The 24024-nt window shown below is 41.3% G+C and overlaps 1 protein-coding gene across 9 annotated transcripts in view; it reads left to right on the top strand.

The window, feature by feature from the left end:
• The window catches only part of AFDN (afadin, adherens junction formation factor), a 414469-nt gene that overhangs the window by 101652 nt on the left and 288793 nt on the right, over positions 1–24024 (top strand). For all 9 annotated transcript variants that reach the window (XM_030195932.1, XM_030195930.1, XM_030195924.1 and 6 more), the window contains exon 4: positions 19784–19947. In XM_030195932.1, the coding sequence (XP_030051792.1) occupies positions 19784–19947 (164 nt within the window). The remainder of the gene's footprint in view (positions 1–19783; positions 19948–24024) is intronic.

Raw genomic sequence — 24024 nt, 5'->3', positions numbered from 1 at the left:
TTTTGAAAATTTCCCCTGATGCAGCCATAGAGAGGCGAAACAGGGCTTCCCTTTCGGGAATTGTAAGAAGGTGCAGAAGATTTTTACGATGTGGCACTGATTCGTGGATGAGGTCCACGCTGTCTCACCATCCAAGGATAAGTACTGGAGATTTGATTGCATTGCATTTATTAACAGTGTCTTGCCCTATGCGTGTTTGGATGGATGGTGAAGACTTATATAAGATGAGTTATTGAAGTGGAGTTTTTTTTTTTTCAAAGACTTATGATTAACGAGGTGCCCTCTCTATCTAAAAGGCGTGTCCTTTAAAAAGAGGAGTGAGTGGTATTCACTGAGGTCTTTTTTATCTCCACCATCGTTCATTATTAATAGTCTATTTACACCCTTGAACACGAGTGGTCATTGAATGTAGAATTGTTGGAACAAAGTAGTAATTAAAACCACCCATTATTATTGCATTGCCTAATTTATTTGCCTCACTAATTTCCTTTAACATGACTGCGTCCGTCTGCTTATCCTGGTCAGGCGGACAGTAGTACACCCCTATCACCGTCCTTTTCCCGTTTACACATGGAATTTCGATCCACAATGATTCCAAGAGGTCTTTTGTTTCCTGCAGAATTTTCAGTTGATTCAAGCCTCTCGTTGACGTACAGTGCTACTCTTCCCCCCCCCCCCCCCAATCTGGTCCACCCTATCACTACGATATAATTTGTACCCCGGTATGACAGTGTCCCACTGGTTATCCTCCTTCCACCAGGCTTCAGAGATGCCTATTATGCCTATTTCTTCATTCAGTGCAATATATTCCAATTCTCCCATCTTATGTCTTAGGCTCCTAGTATTTGCATATAGACACGTCAAGCTAGACTTGTTATTCCTTATCACATCATGTTGATTACTTGACAGTATTATTTTACTATCTTTTGTCTGGTTTTTATTATTTTTATTTAAGGACATTGAATCTACTACAGTATGTTTTGCAACCTCACTATCAAGAAACCCTGTCTTCCCTGTTTGGGCGATATCTTTGCAAGATACCTTATTCCGAACCATACGCTTTTGTGCGACTGTCGGCCTTCCCCCCGTTCCTAGTTTAAAAGCTGCTCTATCTTTTTTTTTTTATTTTTTATTAAATGATGATGCCAGTAGCCTGGTCCCATCCCAGTTAAGGTGGAGCCCATCCTTTCGGAATAGGTTCCCCCTTCCCCAGAATGTTGCCCAGTTCCTGACAAAACTAAAACCCTCCGCCTTGCACCATTGTCTCATCCACGCATTAAGACTTCGGAGCTCTACCTGTCTCTTGGGCCCTGTGCGTGGAACAGGTAATATTTCAGAAAACGCCACCCTAGTGGATCTGGATTTGGTGCAGAACGAAGGATCCTTTCTGTATCACAGCCTTCAATCCCCTGGCCCTCACGGCCCGGATGTTGAGAGCATAGAGTTTGCATCCTTGAATTTGCCCGAGGATGTCTCTTGAATCTTGGTTGCTTCCAGGAAAGACTTCATTAAGGTGCTCTTTTTTTTTTTTTTTTAAGTGGAAGAGGTTTGCTATCTGGTGTGAGGGCAAGGCCCTAGATCCACTTATTTGTCCTTGTCATGGTCTCAGGCTCTCGGACACTGGAATAACGTGAGCCCTTAGCTACTGTCGAGGAGCGACAGCAGCAGACAAAATCCCCCAACCAGGACTGGACAAACGAGCAAGGATGGAGCTGGAATCTGGAACGGACTTGGCTTGGCTGGACTGGAACCAAATGCTGGAATAGACTTGACTGGAATAACAGGACTGGAGCAACCGGACTTCACCTGCGCTGACCACCGTTCCCCAGAGGTTGAGCCCCTAGGTGCGGGCGGCCTGCAGGACTTACAGGACGGAGCTGGTAGACAAGAAATGCTGGACCAGACTGACTGGAACAACAGGTTTCTCACACCGGACACTGGATACTAAACAAGCTTGACTAAAACAGGATTCAGGACTCAGGATTCTCACACAGGGTATAGGATACTGAAACAAGCTTGACTAAAACAGGGTGAAGGATTCATAGACAGGCTAGACAGAAACAGGGCCAGGGTATATATACCAGCTTGGCAGAAGCAGTGCTCAGGATATACAGACAAGCTTGGCAGAGTCAGGGTTTAAGATACACAGGCAGGGCTGGAACTAAAGGTAAAGGGGTAAGAGCAGGGGAGGACTGAAGCTGAATACAAACACAGGACTAAGCTCAGACAGGACAAGCTAAAGGTAATGGGCAAGATGGAGGCAGAACTCAAGGCAGGCTACACAGAGAAACAACAGAACTAAGGCAGAAAGCTAAAAGGCTAACAGGTAGCCACAAGGTCACACAAACACGCAACAGAACTCTAGACAAGAACAAACAGAAGTGCCACAGGCACACCAACTAGAAACAAGGCAAGGCAGAAATGTAAACTGCATACAAACTGACCTCAAGACCTTTGGAGTTGCAAAGGCAAACTAGAAAGTTCCCAGCTGGTTAATAAAGGCAATATCACAGCTGAGATCACCAGTAAGGGTGAGGCATAGTACCAAAAATCCCAAGCAAGTCTGGAAGGCTGAAAGATCCGGACCGGACTACAATGACTTCTGGAACATGCTTGAGAAACAGGAACAAGACAGTCCATAGCAACCGCAGGGTCCAGTCACCAGGGGGCAAAGTGAGCACAGACATGGAAAATAGTCACAATCGTGAAAGTCCTACACCAAAACTGCTTGAATACCTCTACCTCTGAGTCTGTTTTGAAAACTAACTCTGTAAGGGTTTATCTCAGTGCATTTAGTGTTTACCATGTCTTTGTAGGAGGTAAGCCCATCCCTGCACAGCCTCTAATTGCTTGATTTAATGAGAGGTTTGCTGTTGACAAAGGCCCCTGTCAAACCTCCCACTGTGTCATGGGATCTCAGTATTGTTCTCACACAGCTGATGAAAGCTCTGAGCCTCTTGATTTCTATCATTTGAAGTATCTGACCTGGGAGGTTGTGTTTTTGGTGGTTGTCACTTCAGCTTGCAGTCAGTGAGCTTCAGACCTTGTTACTGTTCCACCTACACTAAGTTTCATCATAATAAAGTAATTCTTTGCATGCACCCTAAGTTCCTTTCTAAGGTGGTGTCATAGTTTCATCTTAACCAGTCAATTGTTCTGGCAACATTTTCTCCAAAACCACATACTTTAGTCTGCAAGTGAGCATTGGCTGCCTATGTGGAGCAGACTAAAGCCAATACACCCTCCAGCTTTTTGTTTCTTTTAATCCAAACAGGTTGTGGGGAGTGGGGGGAGTAGCCATCATCAACACACAATTTTCCAGTTGGCTAGCAGATTGCATATCCTTCACTTAGCCCAGTATGGGCTGAATCTTGAGGGTCATATCACGGCTCTCAACGTCAGCTATGGCTTCGTCAGTAGCCTACTTGAGGTCAGTCTCCAAAGAGATTTGACATGCTGCAATGTGATCTTCAGTCCACACATTCATATCTCATTTTACCTTGAGCAGGATATCCAGCATAACAGTTCAGTCAGAATTTGTTTGATGTCTAGAATCTAACTCTACTCTCCTAGGCCGGGTTTTGTTCTTTTCCAGGCTGCACCTTCACAACTAGTATGTATATAGTTTCAGGATAGTCAACTTTGAGGCCTCAATGTTTCAAGTCTCTAGTGACCTAGTGTTCTTGTTTTTGGTGAAGCTGATAGCTAGGGATTCCCCAATGTGAAAATTCAACTGGACTTGCTTGTCCTCAGAGAAATCAAAGTTACCCACCTGTAGCAGGTGTTCTTTGAGGACAGCAGGATCCTCCTACCTCCCCTAGGAGTTGTATTCCTTTAGCTGTATTATCTGACTGATGGACCTGCGCTCGCACATCTGGTGGGAAGGCACCAGTGCATGCGCAGTGGGACATGCTAGAAATTTCTTTCAAGATTTATACACTAGTCAGCATCTGCACTGGACTCCGTGGGATATCACCCAGATTTGAGACTATCTGTCCTGTCCTTGGAGAGCACCTGTTACAGGTAACTTGCTCAATTTTTTTGTATTATCTGCATTGATTAGAGATGAGAATCTATAGGAGTTGCAGTCAGTCCTATCTTTGCCTTATATATGTGTATGATTTGTGTTCAACAGGCGATATTCTGACAAAATTGTAATAGGAGCTCGACGAAAATAGAGACAGACAAGTAATGGGAACTTAATAGAAATCTGTATGAAATCGGGCTCCGGGTACTTGTTAATATTTTAATAGCTTGAGCTATTTCTTCTGGCTTCACTGTAGCTCTAAGCAAGTTACATAGCTTAGCCCTCAGGCTTGGCAGCAACACCCGATCAAAAAACTTTGCCGTATTCTGTGATGAGAGAAATCTCATGTGAGTACAGTGTAATGAAGTTATGTGTAAAAGTTTCTTTGATATCCTCAAGATCATATCGGATTTGTCCCATTATATGCTCAGATATTGGGGTAACTGTATTGACTTGCTTTTTATGAATCACTTTGCCATGAAATACTGGTTTCATCTCCCTGTTCATAAAATTTTAAATTAACGTACTGCACAGCTTTAAAAAAAATTTTTTTGTACTCTTTGAAACCAAAAGAAATTGGAAAGAATTGCTCAAATTAGATTGAATGTGTTCTGGTGGTAAAATAACTCCTAAAAACTTAACAAAATGAGAACTTGCCATGGGGAAAACAGGTGGTACCAGAGAGTTTAAAATCCTGTGCTATGCAGATCAGTCACAATTGCCCCCTGAGCCATTACAAAACTATCCTTAGGATCCGTGTAAGGTCTTTTGGGGCCACAGACTTTTAAGTTGCAGGATGCACAAAATGTTACCCTATCCTCCCTTTTCTTTTGTCCTTGCTTACTCAAATTAATTTTCTGTATTAATAAAATGCTGGTATGTTGTCTTTTGAATGTTGTATGCATTTCCTTTTAATGGGTGTGGACCTTCCTTGTACTGTACATGAAGAGAATTTGTTAAATGAGTTAGCCATTAGACTGAACTCTTAACAAAAAAGAAAAAACCCCCACTCATACCATACTGTCTTAGCCACAGACAAGTTATTTCAGAACATTTCTAACTATAAAATTAGTTTCAGCCTCAGATATCTGTTCTTTTATATACAGTTAAATATATTACTTGAATAAGGCTGCTGTACATGTGAATATATATATATCTGGAAAAGCTGGTATATCTAAAACAAATAAAAGGTATTTCTTCCCATTCACACAACCTCTCAACAAGAGAAACTTACCCCCTTCAGCAGCTGCTATTCAGGTCTTCCCAACAGCAGAAATCACCCTTAACATCAGAGACGGCACTGACCAGTGAGCTATCTACCCTCCTGTATGCTTTAAACTTTTGAATTGTGACTGCAGTTAGTGACAGCACGTGGCGATTAGAACTGCATGCATGCCACTGAGGCATCACACTGAAGGGGTGTGCCAAAGGGGCAGTTCATGTCCCTTTGTGCACACCTTCGTGCCCAACTTTGAAAGCAAATTCGTTCCTATATCCTGTTCCATCGATTTTTACCTGAACTGAACATGATACTGTGATTTAAGGTAAAAATTCTTAGTTGTACACTGTATATTTAACTCGGCTTAGTCTCTGATAGCATATAAGAGCAAATTCTATTTCCCATCTATATGCTCTTTTCTTGTATATATACTGCCACACAACCCACCCTATCACTTAGTACAATCTTTAGATTAATTATCTAGAGAATTTGTCTATATTCTTCTCAAAAGTTTTATTCAGATTCCCACATTTAACACGGATGTCATTTAAGAGCTGGATCACTTGTTTAATGCTATATTACTGAATTACAGGTCCATTAAAGTTATCACAGAATTCTGCAACATCCCATTAATTCAATCAAATTGGCAGAGGCCAAGATGGCATCCTCCCAGAGAAAACGTTTTTTCCTCCCATTCCAGAAATCTATGTGGAAATGCCCAATTAAAATATTTCACGAAACAGCTTAACGATATTAAATACACTAAACAAAATCAACCGTTAAATAATTCAAATAAAACCTAACACAATCCATTATCAATCATATGTACCTATTCCCATAGGTTACGTAAATGCTAAATCTGTCATAGATATTGTCCATGATTGGAGAGAAGATGAACAATTAGGCCTGGCACTGATTACAGAAACTTGGCAAAAGTCTAAAGACTCAACCCTGATCAACATTTGTCCTCGAATACAAAGTTCACCATCTAACTGGAAATTTAAAAAAAAAAAAAAAAAAAAAGGGGGGGGGGGGGGAGGAAATAGTAATCAAACATAAACGGCAAGTGACTGACTCACCTGCAAATGCGCAGAAGAGACTTCCCTCTCTGTCCCGCCCTCGTGTCAAGATGTGATGATGCCAGAGGGCGGAACAGAGAGGGAAACGGAGTCGGAGTCACTGTCGGACGCTGCTGCCTGGAAACGAACATCACACGCACCAACCTCCACCCTGCCGCCGCTCCTGCTCTCCTCCGCATTGGGCTGTCTGCAGTGCTTTCACACGGAGGTGAGAGGCACTGTCAGGTCAGTGCAGGGGCCCAGCACGGAGGGGAGGGGGAGCGGCGGCAAGGAGGGTAGCTGGAAATCTCACCCGTTTTTACGGGCTTAATGGCTAGTCATTTATAAATCATTTTTCAAAATTACATTGATCTCTGAGAACTTAACCCCCAGTCTAGAAATCTTGGCATGTAACATAAGTACATAAGTAATGCCATACTGGGAAAAGACCAAGGGTCCATCGAGCCCAGCATCTTGTCCACGACAGCGGCCAATCCAGGCCAAGGGCTCCTGGCAAGCTTCCCAAACGTACAAACATTCTATACATGTTGTTCCTGGGATTTTGGATTTTTCCAAGTCCGTTTAGTAGCGGTTTATGGACTTGTCCTTTAGGAAACCGTCCAACCCCTTTTTAAACTCTGCTAAGCTAACCGCCTTCACCACATTTTCCGGCAATGAATTCCAGAGTTTAATTACACGTTGGGTGAAGAAAAATTTTCTCCGATTTGTTTTAAATTTACTACACTGTAGTTTAATCGCATGCCCCCTAGTCCTAGTATTTTTGGAAAGCGTGAACAGACGCTTCACATCCACCTGTTCCACTCCACTCATTATTTTATATACCTCTATAATGTCTCCCCTCAGCCGTCTCTTCTCCAAGCTGAATAGCCCTAGCCTCCTTGGTCTTTCTTCATAGGGAAGTCGTCCCATCCCCGCTATCATTTTAGTCGCCCTTCGCTGCACCTTTTCCAATTCTCCTATATCTTTTTTGAGATGCGTCGACCAGAATTGAACACAATACTCAAGGTGCGGTCGCACCATGGAGCGATACAACGGCATTATAACATCCTCACACCTGTTTTCCATACATTTCCTAATAATACCCAACATTCTACTCGCTTTCCTAGCCGCAGCAGCACACTGAGCAGAAGGTTTCAGTGTGTTATCAACGACGACACCCAGATCCCTTTCTTGGTCCGTAACTCCTAACATGGAACCTTGCATGACGTAGCTATAATTCGGGTTCTTTTTTCCCACATGCATCACCTTGCACTTGCTCACATTAAACGTCATCTGCCATTTAGCCGCCCAGTCTCCCAGTCTCGTAAGGTCCTCTTGTAATTTTTCACAATCCTGTTGCGAGTTAACGACTTTGAATAACTTTGTGTCATCAGCAAATTTAATTACCTCGCTAGTTACTCCCATCTCTAAATCATTTATAAATATATTAAAAAGCAGCGGTCCTAGCACAGACCCCTGAGGAACCCCACTAACTACCCTTCTCCATTGTGAATACTGCCCATTTAACCCCACTCTGTTTCCTATCCTTCAACCAGTTTTTAATCCACAATAGGACATTTCCTCCTATCCCATGACCCTCCAATTTCCTCTGTAGCCTTTCATGAGGTACCTTGTCAAACGCCTTTTGAAAATCCAGATACACAATATCAACCGGCTCCCCTTTGTCCACATGCTTGTTTACTCCTTCAAAGAATTGAAGTAAATTGGTCAGGCAACATTACTAATGAAACTTTATCTAATTAATTATGCCTTATTCTGTTTTATCAACTTCAAGGAAACTGGAATGATAAAAAATTGAAAATTCTTCTATAATGCACCAACTTTGACAATGTATTGTTAATAGGCGGTTGTAACCTTCATTTAGAAAAAAAGAAATTATTTCAAAATAAAAGAAAAGTCAGAATTTCTTGAATCATGGAGCTTCATAACTCCTAAAGGTACATCTACACATAGTAGAGGTCACATACTTGACCTAACATCTGTATATCCAATATGGAATGGGAGCCAATTTTATAGTCAGACCATAGTAGACTAAAATTTTAAAATCTGGAAAGTTCTCACAACAAGACAGCTCATTACAAATCTACTTTATAATACAAGAAGCAAAATCACTATAGAACAATTTTGGTCTAAAGTAGATGAAAATAAACCAGTTTATATGCTAGTCAAACAACTTCTTATAGCTCCTATTAAACCCAAATCTAGACAAAATAAAAAGCTATCTGGTTCAATCAAGACATCCTAAACATGAAGTGTCTGCAAAAAATTAGAGAGAAAATGGATGAAAACAAAAACCTTCCTTAGCGCCAGTAACAGATGAATCCAGAGACATGTGGGTTGTGTCCATCTACCACCAGGTGGAGATAGAATACTGAACTGAAGTGGTATATGTGACGTCATGGTTTATCACTGGCAAATATTTGAGCACTTTCAGGCTGTTTTGAACATTACTTTTGAACTGTGGGAGTACTCGCTGCAAAGGAATTAAATACAAATCAGTTTGTGCATCCAGCTTTTCCTACATAAGCACACAACTATGGAACGCACTACCAAAAGCCGTGAAAAACACCGTATAACCACCTAAACCTCCGGAAATCACTAAAAACCTGTTCAAAAAGGCATACCTTACCGACCCTACTTAAATACCCGAACCCTGCAACATTATGAAACCAAAGAACATAATGGACACAATGTAACTCTTCCCCTATACAATTCCCTAACATATGTTCTACCATAACATCACTTGTAAAACTGTTTATACCGGAACCAGCGAATGCCTCTACGGTACTATGTAAGCCACATTGAGCCTGCAAATAGGTGAGAAAATGTGGGATACAAATAGTAACATAACATAGTAGATGACGGCAGAAAAAGACCTGCACGGTCTTCCCAACAAGATAAACTCACATGTGCCATTTTTTGTGTATACCTTACCTTGGTTTGTACCTGTCTTTTTTTCAGGGCACAGACCGTATAAGTCTGCCCAGCACTATCCCTGCCTCCCACCACCGGCTAAGCTTCTGGGGATCCCTTCCTTCTGAGGAGGATTCCTTTATGTTTATCCCACGCATGTTTGAATTCCGTTACTGTTTTCCTCTCCACCACCTCCCGTGGGAGGGTATTCCAAGCATCCACCACTCTCCGTGAAAAAATACTTCCTGACATTTTTCTTGAGTCTGCCCCCTTCAATCTCATTTCATGTCCTCTAGTTCTACCACCTTCTCATCTCCGGAAAAGGTTCGTTTGCTGATTAATACCTTTCAAATATTTGAACGTCTGTATCATATCACCCCTGTTTCTCCTTTCCTCCAGGGTATACATGTTCAGGTCAACAAGTAAATAAATAAATTGTACTCTTAAGTTTAACTTGCTGCTAGGGAATGTAAATTTGCATTTAGAAGAGGCTGATTCTCAGTTAAGAGTTTTAGAATTTCTCTCCTATTTAAAGGCCTTGGGTTTTTATGTAGTAACTCCTAAGATTACTCATATTAAAGGACATCAGTTGGACTTAATGCCAGCTCCAGGTTTTACTGTTGGTGAGGACATTTGTTGTTCTGAAGGTCAATGGATTGAGGTACCTCGGTCTGACCATTTTTTACATCACTTTACTATATACTGGAAACAACTAGATAGGTCCCAGTTGAAAAACAACAAAAAAAAAACAACCCACTACTTCAAGGGGAACTGTTGATCAAATTACATTCTGGTCTAAATTTGACAAGAGTAGCAGATTTTCAAATTCACTAGGTTTTGCTACAGAATAGCATAAGTTCAGTAAGGAAACACTAGAAATTATAACCCCATTGAAATCTAAAGTGAAGATAACCAGACCTTCACAGGTATGATTTTGAGTTACTAGAACTGAAGCGTAGATCTAGAAAATTAGAAAGATGTTGGCGAAAGCAGCCTACTATGGAGAATAAGATGAGCTGGAGAATAATAAATAAGAAATATAAGATGTTGAAATCAAAGAGTATTATTCTAAACTAAGGGTAATACTACAGATTCCAAAATGCTTTAAATATTTTTAGCTTAACTAGTACCGAATTAGGTACAATGTCAGCAGGTACTAAGAAGCCATCAGCTTCCCAGTTGGCAACATACTTTAGAGATAAGATCGGTATAATTAGAAATCTTTTTGTTAATAATCACTTAGAACTTCTTGAAGTTTTCATTTAGATATGTATCAGTGGATAAAATATGGAATGAATTTTTTCCTGTTTGGTTTTTGTAGAAAGTTTATTAAAGAATATAGTTCTACTTATTGTAGTCTAGATCTATGCTCTCCGTATATAATGAAAACAGCATCTAATAAATTCAAAATATTGTTGATGGAATGGCTGGCATCCTCTTTAGATTCTGGAATTTTTCCTTCTTATTTTGGGGAAATTATTACCCCACTTGGTTCCTTGATATTGTTATCAATTGACAAACTATAGACCCACTGCCTCCATCCCGTTTCTTTGTAAACTTATGGAGGGTGTGGTGGCTTACTGATTATTTGGATCAACATAATATATTGCACTATTCACAATCAGGATTTAGGTCAAACTACAGCTCCGAGACAGTAATTGGTTTGCTCTTTGATGATAATTGTAGACTTCTTATCGGAAGGTAAAAAAAATCTCTGGTGCTGCGGTTCTACCTTTCTAGTGCTTTTGATCTGGGGGATCATGACATCTTATTACAGGCACTTCATAATATAGGAGTAACTGGAAATGTTTATAAATGGTTTCAGGCTTTTTAAAGAATTGATACTATAGGGTTAAGATGTAAGGTATTTTTTCTGATGATTGGAAAAATATAAGTGAGGTACCTCAGGGTTCCTTGTTTTCTCCTATACTCTTTAATGTCTATTTAAACTTGGGTTATGTTTTGGAGAGATTAGTTGTATATTTGTACAGCTATGCAGATGACATAACTATTCTAGTTCCTATTATCTCATTCTGATCTCCTTCATAAAATTCTTAACATTGTAGAAGTATGGATGAGAAAACAAACTTAAGATAAACTCTGACAAAACAAAGTTACTGTTAAGTTAGCCATTTGAAAGCTGAGAATGAAACTAGTGTGATGATAAATCAGACAACATATCATTTTTCCTCTTTTATAAGAATTTTCGGGATTCTGTTGGACAGTAAACTAGATGAAAGTGGGGGTTTACCACTGGCTGAACTATGCCCAACAGGTTTCAACATCCAACATCAACCAAGACCTGGAAGACAGGGTGGAGGGGTAGCAGTCTTGATTCGGGACACAATCAAACTGCGCAGAATATCCATCCCCCAGCTACATAGATCAGAATCTCTTTTAATCCAACTTGAAGAGGAGAAACCAATCTGGCTGCTCATGGTTTGCAGAGCACCTCGTAACAACACATTATCTGTGCAAGAACTACTAGAGCTGATTACTCAAGTGACCCTGAATTACACTAGGCTGGTGATCAAGGGAGACTTCAATCTACACATCAGAACCCCAGATACCACCACAGCTGCCTTTCTGGACACGATGACAGCACTAGGATTTACATAGGTGATCAGTTCTCCAACCCATGATAAGGGTCACATACTAGACCTGGTATTCTACAAAGGGATGGATATCCCAGAATTCTGGGATAATAGTATTGAAATAACACCCCTATCATGGTCAGACCATTTTCTAATTAAATTCTCCCTAAGTGACCACCTGAAACAAATGTCACCTCCCAGAGTTTAGAAGATCAGAGAGAAAAAAAAGCTGACTGCTGAGAATTTTCTAGAGGCCTTGAACTATCCACATGTAAATGAAAAGACAACACTGTCAGAACAAGTTGACATCTGGAATACACAGTTAGCCAAGACCTTAGAGAGAACAGCACCACTAAAAAAAAAGGTCTTATGCCCCACTCACAAACGTTCACTTTGGTTTTCTCCAGAACTTCGGATCCTTAAACGCAAAGGACGAAAACTGGAAATGAGATGGTGCAAATCCCACCTGGATGAAGACAGGCTAAACTGCAGGGAAGCACATGGCAAAGTACTGCCAAGTCTTAACAGCAACCAAAAAAAGAGTATTTCTCTCAGTGTATTGCACAGGCTGCTAATTCAACCAAGCAGCTGTTCAGTTTAGTAAAACAGCCTACTGCAACCCCCACAACAGAACCAGCCTGCCCAGTCTAAACTGAACTGCAATGATTTTGCTGCATACTTTGCCAGCAAAATTAAGTCTTCACCAGGATTTACAGGCAGTCCCACCCAGTGCCCAACCAGTCAACCAGGGGTGCACAAGCTTGCCCCCTCCAAACAGACACAGATGGGACACTTTTAACCTAATGACAGAGGATACCCTTGACAAAATCCTAAGAGACCTTCAACCAACTACCTGCTCCCTCGATCCCTGCCCATCAAAGATAGTGCAGCATGCAAGTATGGGCCTTATAGAATGCACCACAAAAATTGTGAACCTCTCTTTCTAATGGGCAACTACCAATAGCATTAAAAAGGGCAGTGGTTTGCCATCTGCTGAAGAAAAACATTGACCAGGACAGACTTGAAAGTTACAGGCCAGTATCCAACATCCCATTTCTAGGGAAACTCGTAGAACAAAACAGTCTGTGTTCAAGTTAATGAATGGCTAGAAAAGAGTAACTGGTTAGATCCATGTCAATCTGGATTCAGATCCAGTTATGGAACAAACTGGCCTCGTATCCCTGCTAGATCTTCACAGAAACCGAGACAAGGGATTTGCCTTGATGTTAGTACTGCTAGATTTCTCAATAGCTTTCTGACACTGTGGATCGTGATATCTTGCTAGCACGACTGACAGAAACAGGTATCAATGGAACAGTACTTGCCTGGTTCAGATCCTATCTATCAGAAAGGCAACAATCCATAATGTTTGGCAACAACTCATCACCACCATGGACACTGACCTGCAGGGTATCACAAGGATCAATACTGTCACCTATTCTGTTCAATATCTGCCTCAAGCCACTTGCTGAGCTGATTTGGTCAATGGACACTCAGTTCTACATCTACGCGGATGATGTGCAGCTACTCATACCCATTGAACCTGACTTACCTACAGCCTTGAATAAACTGATTACCTGTCTAACATCAATTCAAGAATGGGCTAAACTCAACAAACTTTGCCTGAACCCAAGTAAAACCGAGCTTCTCTGGGTCCCTAACACAAGTGGATACATATCTGACATCAAAATCCCTTTTGTAAAGTATGAATTCCCCCTCAAATCACAAGTCAGGAAGCTTGGAATACAGCTAGATTCAACACTTTTTGATTCCCCAAATCAAAGCAACCTTCAAGAGCTGCTTCTATTATTTGCGACAGCTGCGCTGCTTCTCTCCTTACATCAAGAAGGTAAATCTTATCCCAGTTGTGCGTGCCATGGTAACATCAAGACAAGATTACTGCAATGCACCTTACAATGGTCTGACTACAAAGGGCCTGCACCAACTCCAGTTGATTCAGAATGCTGCACCAAGACTCATAGAAGGTTGCAAGCGACGTGACCACATCACACCATTTTTGCAAAAACTTAATTGGCTACCAGTACAATACAGGGCTAAATTAAAAACTGATCTTCAAGGCCCTGAAAGGAAACAGCCCTGAGTATCTAAAGAATAGGATGATCCTCCACACACCGCCAAGGACACTAAGGTCCTCCCAAGGACTTTCACTAACTACACCCTCTCCAAAAGACATTACACAATGTGACACCCGCAAGTGAACCTTCTCCGGAGTAGCCCTAACACTCTGGAATGCACTTCCTGAAAGGCTCCACTTAACACAAGACTATCTCTACTTCAGGAAGCAGGTGAAAGCTTGGCTATTCAACCAAGCCTTTAATGGAAGAAGTAGCTAACTTGTTAATCTCACTCACACACACGAGTGACTCGGGCTGCACATACTGCAGCGGAACATGTTTATCCATTCCTACCCTAGCTGCGATTATATTTAACCATCTCTCTGACCTCATGTGCAACTTTCTTCAAATCAGACACCTTATTTTCTAATTCTTCCTACTTCCTTACCCATCTATATGTTACAACTTTGCCTTACCCTTCACTACCAAGTATAATGTTCTATTATGTATTGTGTTGACGTTGCTAGTATATCTTTGTATTCTTTTTGAATGTTTTTACTGCTCTAATTGCCTATTGCTCATGTTTGATCTATTCTTACTGTACACAGCCTTGAGTGAACTCCTTCAAAAAGGCGGTAAATAAATCCAAATAAATAAATGATAGAATGCTGAGACAACCGAATTGTAAGGCCCATACTTCACCCTGCAGTAAAATAACATGTTAGCATGCTAATTTACACAGAAAATTTTACTTTGGTCTTTACTAACTTGCAGTATATTAGCAACCTTGTTTTGTAGCCTGACTTCTAGAAGATGTATTGTGAGATTACAGTTTGGGCCTGGCAACATTATTTTTTAAATGGATATTCCAAGGCAGGTATAACTGGGCTTTGCTCTTGTTTCTTTCCCTTTCTCCACCCCACCCTCCTTAGCCACCAGATATCAAGGGATACCCTAATAGGTATGTATTTGTAGGGGAGAGGAGATGGTTGGAAAGTGAAGAGCTCTTTCCTAAGAGATTGGGCGGTGTTGGACAGTATTTTGGTTTTGAAAACTTTCACCAGCCCCTTTAAGTAGCTCTTCAGGGAAAGTTAACATTGGCCCTGTAGGTGGTGGTTTCTTTCTATACAAAATACAGCATGAAATATTTAGCATAGCTCATTTTAAAATGAGCTGCTAACACTTTGTGTTGAGCTGCATTATTAGTAAATAATGCAAATTTTGTGCCATTATTATGATAATGTAAATTGATAAATAGGGCTCATTGGTTCTGACCATTTGTATGTTATCAGCCAATAGTCTATACTTGAAGTGAGGAAAGCAATTTCTCTAACTGTTGGAGATAGAGGTTAACAAAATTGCAGAGTGCAGAGCCCCGAGGTGCCCGGGGTCCAATGATGTTTCACTACCTAGTCTCACCTTTTGGAACATACTAGTCGGGAATGACTCAAACTACATAAGGAATGGCCCCAAATACTAAAAGTGTAATATTGTCAAGCAAGATCTAATTATGGTGTGTTGAAACATGAAGAAATATTTAAGAATATCATAATTACTTAAATTAGGTGATGTGCAGAGATCCAAGCACAGAGATTAATGATGCCTGTGCAGTGACCCTTGTGAAACCCAAACTAATATGGTTCAAATACATCACTGTCTTTAAAAACCATTGTAGTTGTATGAGGAGAGTCTTTTCAAGTCACATACATAAGAGGGCTATGAGGGGGCAATTGGCCAAATGAGAAGGTATTTAGAGCATTTGGAAATATCTGTTAGAGAAACATTAATTTTTGTAATCACAAGTTATAGCAGGGAATTTTAATAGCTTGAAGGTATTATAATATAGTAAATGATGGTAGAGAGAACAGCATGGCTCGTTGAGTCTGCCCAGGGAAGTTGTTGGGGTTGTTAGCTGGACTATGTTATATATGCCCAACAAATTGTCAGCTTTTTGCTAGACTACCAAGTTGGTTGCTTTTGAGGGGTCTTTACCCCTTGTGCTTTCAGTCTTGTTTTTTTTTTTTTTTTTTTTATCATCACTCTCTTTCGCCATTTTTCTCTCCCTTCTCTTTCTTTTGGGGGACCTTCCTCTGCAGATGGGAGATTTTGGTTCGGGGTTGTTTTCCTAGGCAAATTAGGGGAACCAGTTGGAGTCGCTCTGTCTGTCTCTGTGTCTCTCTCTCTCTGTCTCGTGCCTTTGGTGAAGGTTAGCACTTCTGTGCTCAGGGATTCCTGACATCTGTTGTTGTTTGGATTGTTGAATTGATGTCCACTTTTTTGGTCAGCTTGATGCAGTGGTTCTGTTTGGTCCCTCCTGTGGATTATTGTTCTGGTACTTCCTTTGTCATTCTGGGCCGGTCCAGAGGGACGCTAAGGAAGGAGAAATTAGGTCCTACCTGCTAATTTGCTTTCCTTTAGTCCCTCTGGACCGACTCAGATTCCTCCCTTTGCGGTATTTGATTTGTTTAGGCAGCTGTGCAGTTCCATTTGCTTTGGTGGTTTGGTACTGGTAGTTCTGTTTGCCCTTGTCTCTGGGGAGGTATTTGAAAAACAAAGCAAATAAACAAATAATCCGGTACTGATATTGATCTCTCTATTTGGTGTAGTCGAGCTATTTGACAGTTGCCAGCAGCGTCTCTTTATTTGTAGGTGGCTGTGTTCACCGACTGGCGCACAGATGTCTGGTTTCTGTCTTTCCTGATGCTTTAATAAGTGAATACTGAGGCTTCCAGAGGGCTGAGCAGGGCTGTTATTGGCTGGTTTAAAATCAGTTTCTTCAGTGTCCACCTGCTGGTAGGTGTGCATAACCCATCAGACATTCTGTGCCAGTCCGAAGGGACTAAAGGAAAGCAAATTAGCAAGTAGGACCTAATTTCTCCATATACACTCATTGTTCCGCAAACAAACCCATAAACAAATTTGCCACCGTTGGAGCAAAAGCTGCTCCCATGTTTACCCCAACACCTGTTGGTAAAATTTGAGTCTGACAAAAATCGTTTGAGATTTTATATACTGCCTAATTTGAAAGCAATACAAATTGTGGGATACTGGTGTACAGTGAGCAGATATCCAGTGTAATCAGGAGACATAGATTTTTTTTTTTCCAGTCTTGTAACAAATTAAGAAAATGAGTTGTATCTTTGAGATAAGACTAAATATGTATCATAAGTGGTTGCAAAACATTATTCACATACATTCTCCAACAAGGAATCAAGTGCTGATACTATGGGACAACCAAGCAGCTGCTCAAAAATTCTTGTGGATTTTTAGCAAAATGTAGCATGTAGGGACTTTGAACTGAGTGTAATAGTGATATTCTGAGTATGGGGATTTTTTCAAATTTGGAATGCAAATGCAATGTATTGTGTGAAAGCCAGTTTTTGAAAAGATAAGTGCATATTAAGAACATAAGAATAACTATAACTATGTCAGACCAGTGGTCCATCTAGCCTAGTATCCTGTTTCCAACAGTGGCCAAATCCGGTCACAAGTACCTGGCAGAAACCCAAATGGCAACGCTCCATGCTACCAATCCCAGGGCAAGCAAGCAGTGACTTCCCCCATGTCTCTAAATAGCAGACTATGGGGTTTTCCTCCAGGAAGTTGTCCAAACTTTTTTTTTTTTTTTTAAACCCATATATGCTAACCGCTTTTACCACATCCTCTAGCAACGAATTCTAGAGTTTAACTAGTCTTTCAGCTAATCTGTAGTTGGATAGAGCACATACGATTTTGAATCCTTTTGCATCTTTCTGCTACAATTGATACTGTTTTGCTTCCTGCTTTTTCTTGAAATTATGTAATTGAATATTTAAAAATGTGTGTGTGTGTGTGTATATATATATATATATATATAATTTTTTTGTAGTTTTTTTTTTGGTTGCCAATGATTAAATGAATAGCTATGAATGCTTTTTGTGGACCTTTTACTAAGGCATGCTAATGGCTTTAGCGAACGTTAACTGATAAAGACGCCCATAGGAATATAAATGGACATCTTAGCATTTAGCGTACGCTAAATTGGCGTGCCTTAGAAAAAGGTCCCCTTTATGCAGAAGGAAAGTTTTGGTTCTGAGGCTTTTTTTCTCCACAGCATTATTGATGAAATGTTGGTAGCAGAAAACCTTTGATATAAAGACTTGTTACAATCTGAGGATTATATTTTCTCAATTATGAAAATTACCCATTGTGAAAGGGAGGAGGGGGGAGACAAAAGTACACATAGCGTAAAAAAAAAAGGGGGGTTTGGGTAGATTAGTTCAGGATAAGAAAAATATGCATAAGAATTAAGTGATTTTTTTTTTGCATGCTTTATCATGGGTTTTATACTTTGCTCAGCAACTGTCCAGGAGCACCAGCATGGCCATATTTTGATCTATCACTCTGTCAGGTTGTTACTTCTCAGAAGTAAATTAGCAGTCTGACAAAATTATATTTGGCAAACTTTTATACTTTTAAACTTGTGTTCATAGTTTATCCATTTACTCCAGAAAAATTGTTTCATTAAGGCTACTAAACGGGTATTTTGTTAGCCTTTGATAGGGTGGTCCCAGCATAAAGTGTTGAGATTAATTTTTGAGGGGGAATATTAATATATTAAGGTGATTTTGGAAGATATTGGATTACCATATATACTGTACTGAGTTGAGAAATTTGTGTGGAAAATGCATGTGAAAAATCAGGGTTGTCTTATTTACAGGTAACACCTGTAGCGGAAAGGGAAATGGGACTTGATATACTGCCTTTCTGAATGAAAATGAATCCCTCCCTCCTCCCACACCCCTGTTGGTGCCAGCTTCAGTTGGGCATCTCAGAATCTCTCCCCACTGTGTACCTTCAAATCTCTCTTCCATACATCACTGGCACTGCAGCGGTACACCTAGGCTGCCTGAGGTGTGCACCAACTCCCTCTGACCTGTCTTGCTGCACTACCAGTGCTATATGGAAAAGAGATTTGAAGGTAATGGGGGGGGGGGGGGGGGGGTAATCAAAGGAAAAGACATGCCTGGGGTACAGGGTACAGCAAAGAGGGCATGTTGGGTCTGTGTGGCGGAGGGTTAGCAGAGAGGACATGCTGGGTCTGTGTGGCAGGGGATTAGCAGAGAGGGCATGCTGGGTCTGTGTGGCGGGGTGTGTCAGTGAGGCAGGGAGGAAAGACATGTTGGTTAAGAAAGGAAGGGGTCATATTGGGCTGTGTGGGGCCTTGAATTATGGCTGTTTTTAATCCCAAAAGTGCCCTCGACTTATACAGGGGATCGACTTAAGATGAGTATATACATTATTTAAATCTATTGATGGATGATTTTGGTGAATCTTTATAAAACAAGTGCCCTGATATGCAATTTACCCCATAAGGTCTAAAATACCCTTTGCTAATATGCTGCTTCCTGATAAACCAGTCCCGTCACCCTTTCAGTGATTCTAAAGAGTCATGACATATTTGTCCCCTAACTAAATTATATATGTCTTTATGCTTGTTTTTTTATCGTCTTTGTATGCAGGAGATTATGAATTGAAAATAAGAAACCAGATCGTGCATAAATTGTAATTGTGTGGATGTATTTGCTTTATTAAAATCTTCATAATTATAATTTTACAAAATGTTTAATGAAAGGTAAAGGGTATCTGAACAGTGCCTTTTAACGTATGAAACACAAATCTTAAAAAGGTAACCTTGATTTTCGGTTTTGTTTTGACTTAGAGCAAATTAGGTTGAAAATACATGTAAAAGGGAACCTTAGCCCTGTTGCCTTGGCCTTTTCCAGCATCTGTTTTCAGAAAATGCCTGCATTGTAGATGCTTTGAAAAATTGTCTCCTTAAGTACTTTAAGGTAATTGGCAGTAACTGACACAATTTTTTATCTGATTTATCCTAGAAGGTTCAGAGTAATGGGCCAGAGAAGCAAGAAAAAGAAGGTGTGATTCACAACTTCAAGCGCACACTATCCAAGAAAGAAAAGAAAGAAAAGAAGCGTCGAGACAAGGAGGCATTGAGGCAAACAGCAGATGATAATGAGAGACCTCTAAACAGAGAAGACATGTAAATATATTCCAAGTCTGCTCTTAAAGAATTTTAACTTTAAAAATACCTTAGGACTAAAATGCTATATTTATATTATTGAAATAAACTATTTAAACAGAAGATTTACAGTTTTCAGAACCTGGCAGTTTAAAGCTATTGCCCACTCTTGGGATGGTAACCCAAGTAAGATGGGTTTAGTCTGCCACTGCTGATTAAAAAAAAAAAGTGCTAGTTGAGAGCTAGGTATTATGAAAGGACTGAAGAATAAAATCAGGAATGTTGTGATGCTTTTATATTGGTCCATAAGTACCGTGTGCAGTTCTGTTGTCTTATCCCACAGAAAGATATAGCAGAACTAGAAAAGAGACAGCAGAAAATGACAAAAACGATAAAGGATGGAACAGTGCTCCTAGAGGTTGAGGTTAGTTAAGGTTAGATACTATGGTTTTTCAGTTATGAGAAAATAGAGGTCTGTAAAACCTCGATGTGGGTATTTACAGAATTGTAGTGTTATCCTTTCAAACAATGCTGAGGCTATGGGATATTCTGTGAAGCTAATAGTACAAAACTTATTGGAGGAAATATTTTTTTATCCAATGCACAATGAAGCTGTGAGAATTTGTTGCTGGAAGGTGGTGTGACAGCAGTTAATATAAGTTGGTTTATAAGCTCCTGGAGGAAAAGCCAAAAAATAAAACAACCCCATTTACTGGATTGACTCTAGAAAGCCACTGCTTCTGTTTGGGTGCAAGTAACAAGGAATAGGATGACGATCCTGCTAGGCTTTGACTGGATCTAGGCGCAATCAGCCAGTATACTTAATTATTAATAATCTTTTTTTTTTTGTAACCTTGTAAGTGGGAAGGCTATGGTTTAATGTAAACATCAATCACTTGAGTTCTCAGAATAATACAGAATGTATGCAGAGTGTTTTTATTGGTAATCCCATCAGATTATATACACAGTGTCATGGTTAAGCTCTCAGCCTCCTGATGTATTTGTATAAGAGCTCCTCTTTGACCAGTTGTAAGGGAGGTGCAATATGGTGGTTGTCTAGAGCTTTTGGCAACACCAGGCCTAAAAACAAAACAAAAAAAAGTTTCCCTTCTCCAGAGTATGACTGTTCCATTTCTATTGAGTCAATCAAGTTTTCTCAAGCTTAACACAAAATTGGGGAAATCTCTAGAGAAATCTACTGCAGCAGCATTCAATTTTCAAAAGGGTGACTATGGCAAAATGAGGAAAATGGTTAAAAAGAAGCTGAACGGGTTGGTCACAAAGGTTAGGACTTTAAATCAGGCGTGGACATTGTTTACTACTACTACTTAGCATTTCTATAGCGCTGCCAGGGTTACGCAGCGCTGTACAAGTTTAACATGGGGAAGGACAGTCCCTGCTCAAGAGAGCTTACAATCTAAAGGTTACAAACTATGTAGTCAGTGTAGGTATCATGAATGGGGAAGGTGGTTAGGCGCCAAAAGCAAGGGAGAAGAGATGGGCTTTGAGTAAGGACTTGAAAATGAGCAGGGAGGGCGCATGGCGTATGGGCTCAGGAAGTCTGTTCCAGGCATATGGTGATGCGAGGCAGAAGGGGCGGAGTCTGGAGTTAGCGGTGGAGGAGAAGGGTACAGATAGGAGTGATTTGTCCTGAGAGCGGAGGTTACGGGTGGGAACATAAGGGGAGAGGAGGGTAGAGAGGTAATGGGGGGCTGCAGATTGAGTGCATTTGAAGGTTAATAGGAGAAGCTTGAATTGTATACGGTAGCGGATCAGGAGCCAGTGAAGTGACTTGAGGAGAGGGGTGATATGAGAGTATCGGTTCACTCGGTAGATAAGACGTGCGGCGGAATTTTGGACAGATTGAAGGGGGGATAGATGGTTAAGCGGGAGGCCAGTGAGAAGAAGATTGCAATAGTCAAGACGAGAGGTAACGAGCGAGTGGACGAGGGTTCGGGTGGTCTGTTCAGAGAGGAATGGGCGAATTTTGCTAATATTATAGAGGAAGAAGCGACAGGTCTTAGCTGTCTGCTGGATATGGGCAGAGAAGGAGAGGGAGGAGTCGAAGATGACTCCGAGATTGCGGGCTGAAGAGACGGGGAGGATGAGGGCGTTGTCAACAGAGACGGAAAGTGGGAGAAGAGGGTTTGGGTGGAAAGACAAGGAGCTCAGTCTTTGCCATGTTCAGTTTCAGATGCTGGTTGGACATCCAGGCAGCGATGTGTGAAAGGCAGGCCGAAACTTTGGCCGCGGTTTCGACCGTGATGTTGGGAGTGGAGAGAGAAAGCTGGGTGTCATCAGCATAGAGATGGTACTGGAAACCATGTGATGAGATCAGCGAGCCCAGGGAAGAGGAGTAGATCGAGAAAAGAAGCGGTCCAAGGACAGATCCTTGAGGAACCCCAACAGAGAGCGGGATGGGGGTGGAAGAAGAGCCATTAGAATATACTCTGAAGGTGCGTTGGGAAAGATACGAAGAGAACCAGGAGAGGACGGAGCCCTGGAACCCGAATGAGGACAGTGTGTCAAGAAGTAAAGTATGATTGACTGTGTCAAAGGCGGCAGATAGGTCGAGGAGGATGAGGATGGAATAGTGACCTTTGGATTTGGCAAGGAACAAGTCATTGCAGACTTTAGAGAGAGCTGTTTCTGTCGAGTGTAGTGGGCGAAAGCCGGATTGAAGCGGATCGAGGATGGCCTGAGAGGAGAGAAAATCAAGGCAGCAGCTGTGGACAGCGCGTTCAAGTAATTTTGGAGAGGAAGGGTAGAAGAGAGATGGGGCGGTAGTTGGAGGGACAGGTGGGGTCTAGTGATGGTTTTTTGAGAAGTGGTGTGACTTCAGCGTGCTTGAAGGTGTCAGGGACAGTAGCAGTGGAGAGAGAGAGGTTGAGGATGTGACAGATTGAGGGGTTAACTGTAGGAGAGATGTTGTTAAGCAGATTGGTGGGAATGGGATCAGAGGAACAGGTGGTGCACTTAGAGGAAGAAAGAAGGCGAGCAGTTTCCTCTTCGGTGATCTCAGGGAAGGAGGAGAAGGAGGTTAGGTTGGTTGAGGGAGTGGGTTAAGAAGTCACAGGGAGGAGAAGGCTTGGAAGTGAATTAGACACCATCGTGGAAGATCCGACCAGATGTATTCCACGTATTAACAAAGGTGGAAAGAAGAGCAAACTACAGCCAGCGAGTGCATGGTTCGGTATAGAGTATCCTTGAAGGATACTATTGAGACAGGACATTCAGGAAATCCCAGTAGAGAGGTTTCCACAATGCTGAAAGAAAGCCAGGTGTTTTTAAGGAGAGAGCATCATCTTCTAAGCAGCTTGTAGATGCAAGGAAACACAATTTGAAGTGCCTAAACTTAAATGGCTTCATGTGTGTGGATGTGTCAAGTGATGCTTAGATAACGACTCCGGCTGTGATGAACTAGGGCTGATATTGGGCAGACTTGTAATGTCTGTGTCTCTTATATGGCAATCTGGTTTAGGATGGGCTGGAAAGGGCTTAGACAGCACCTTTAGTGGCTGAAACATGAGGACAATACTGGACAGACTTTTATGGTCTTTGTCCCTCAAATGAGAAAATGAATAGGCTGGAGTGGGCTTCGAGGGCAACTCCAGCAGGTGGACTTCTATGGTCTATGTCCCAGAAATGCCAAAGAAAGACCATAATAAAGTATATAATATCACGTTCATAGTTGATTTAATTATGAATTGATGAGTATGACTATTGGGCAGACTGGATGCACAGTTATCTACTGTCACTTACTATGTTACTGTTCATACTCTGTGCTCCGGGCTGATTCACAGACCTCAACTTTGACACAGACATAAGCATCAGAGTTCACGTGACCTACTTTTGCGTGCACGTGGTGACCTCTTAGCACACAGTGCCAGTGAATCAGAGACAAGTCTTACATGTGCACACCAGTGTTCCAAGTTCCAACTTCTGTTCCTTCCTTGCCTACAGTGCTGCGGCTCGAACCCAGAGAGAGAGAGACGAACAGAATTTTTGTTTTAATGTACCATTAAATTCTTGCGGGACTGAGTGGTGACTGGATAAAGTCTTGTGGGGGTGGGTAAGATTCCAGCAGGGACGGGCGGG

This window comes from Microcaecilia unicolor, chromosome 3, assembly GCF_901765095.1.
Source record: "Microcaecilia unicolor chromosome 3, aMicUni1.1, whole genome shotgun sequence".
Classification (NCBI taxonomy): domain Eukaryota; kingdom Metazoa; phylum Chordata; class Amphibia; order Gymnophiona; family Siphonopidae; genus Microcaecilia; species Microcaecilia unicolor.
The sequence above is the reverse complement of the archived record's forward strand: the minus strand, read 5'-3'. Positions and strand labels throughout refer to the sequence as shown.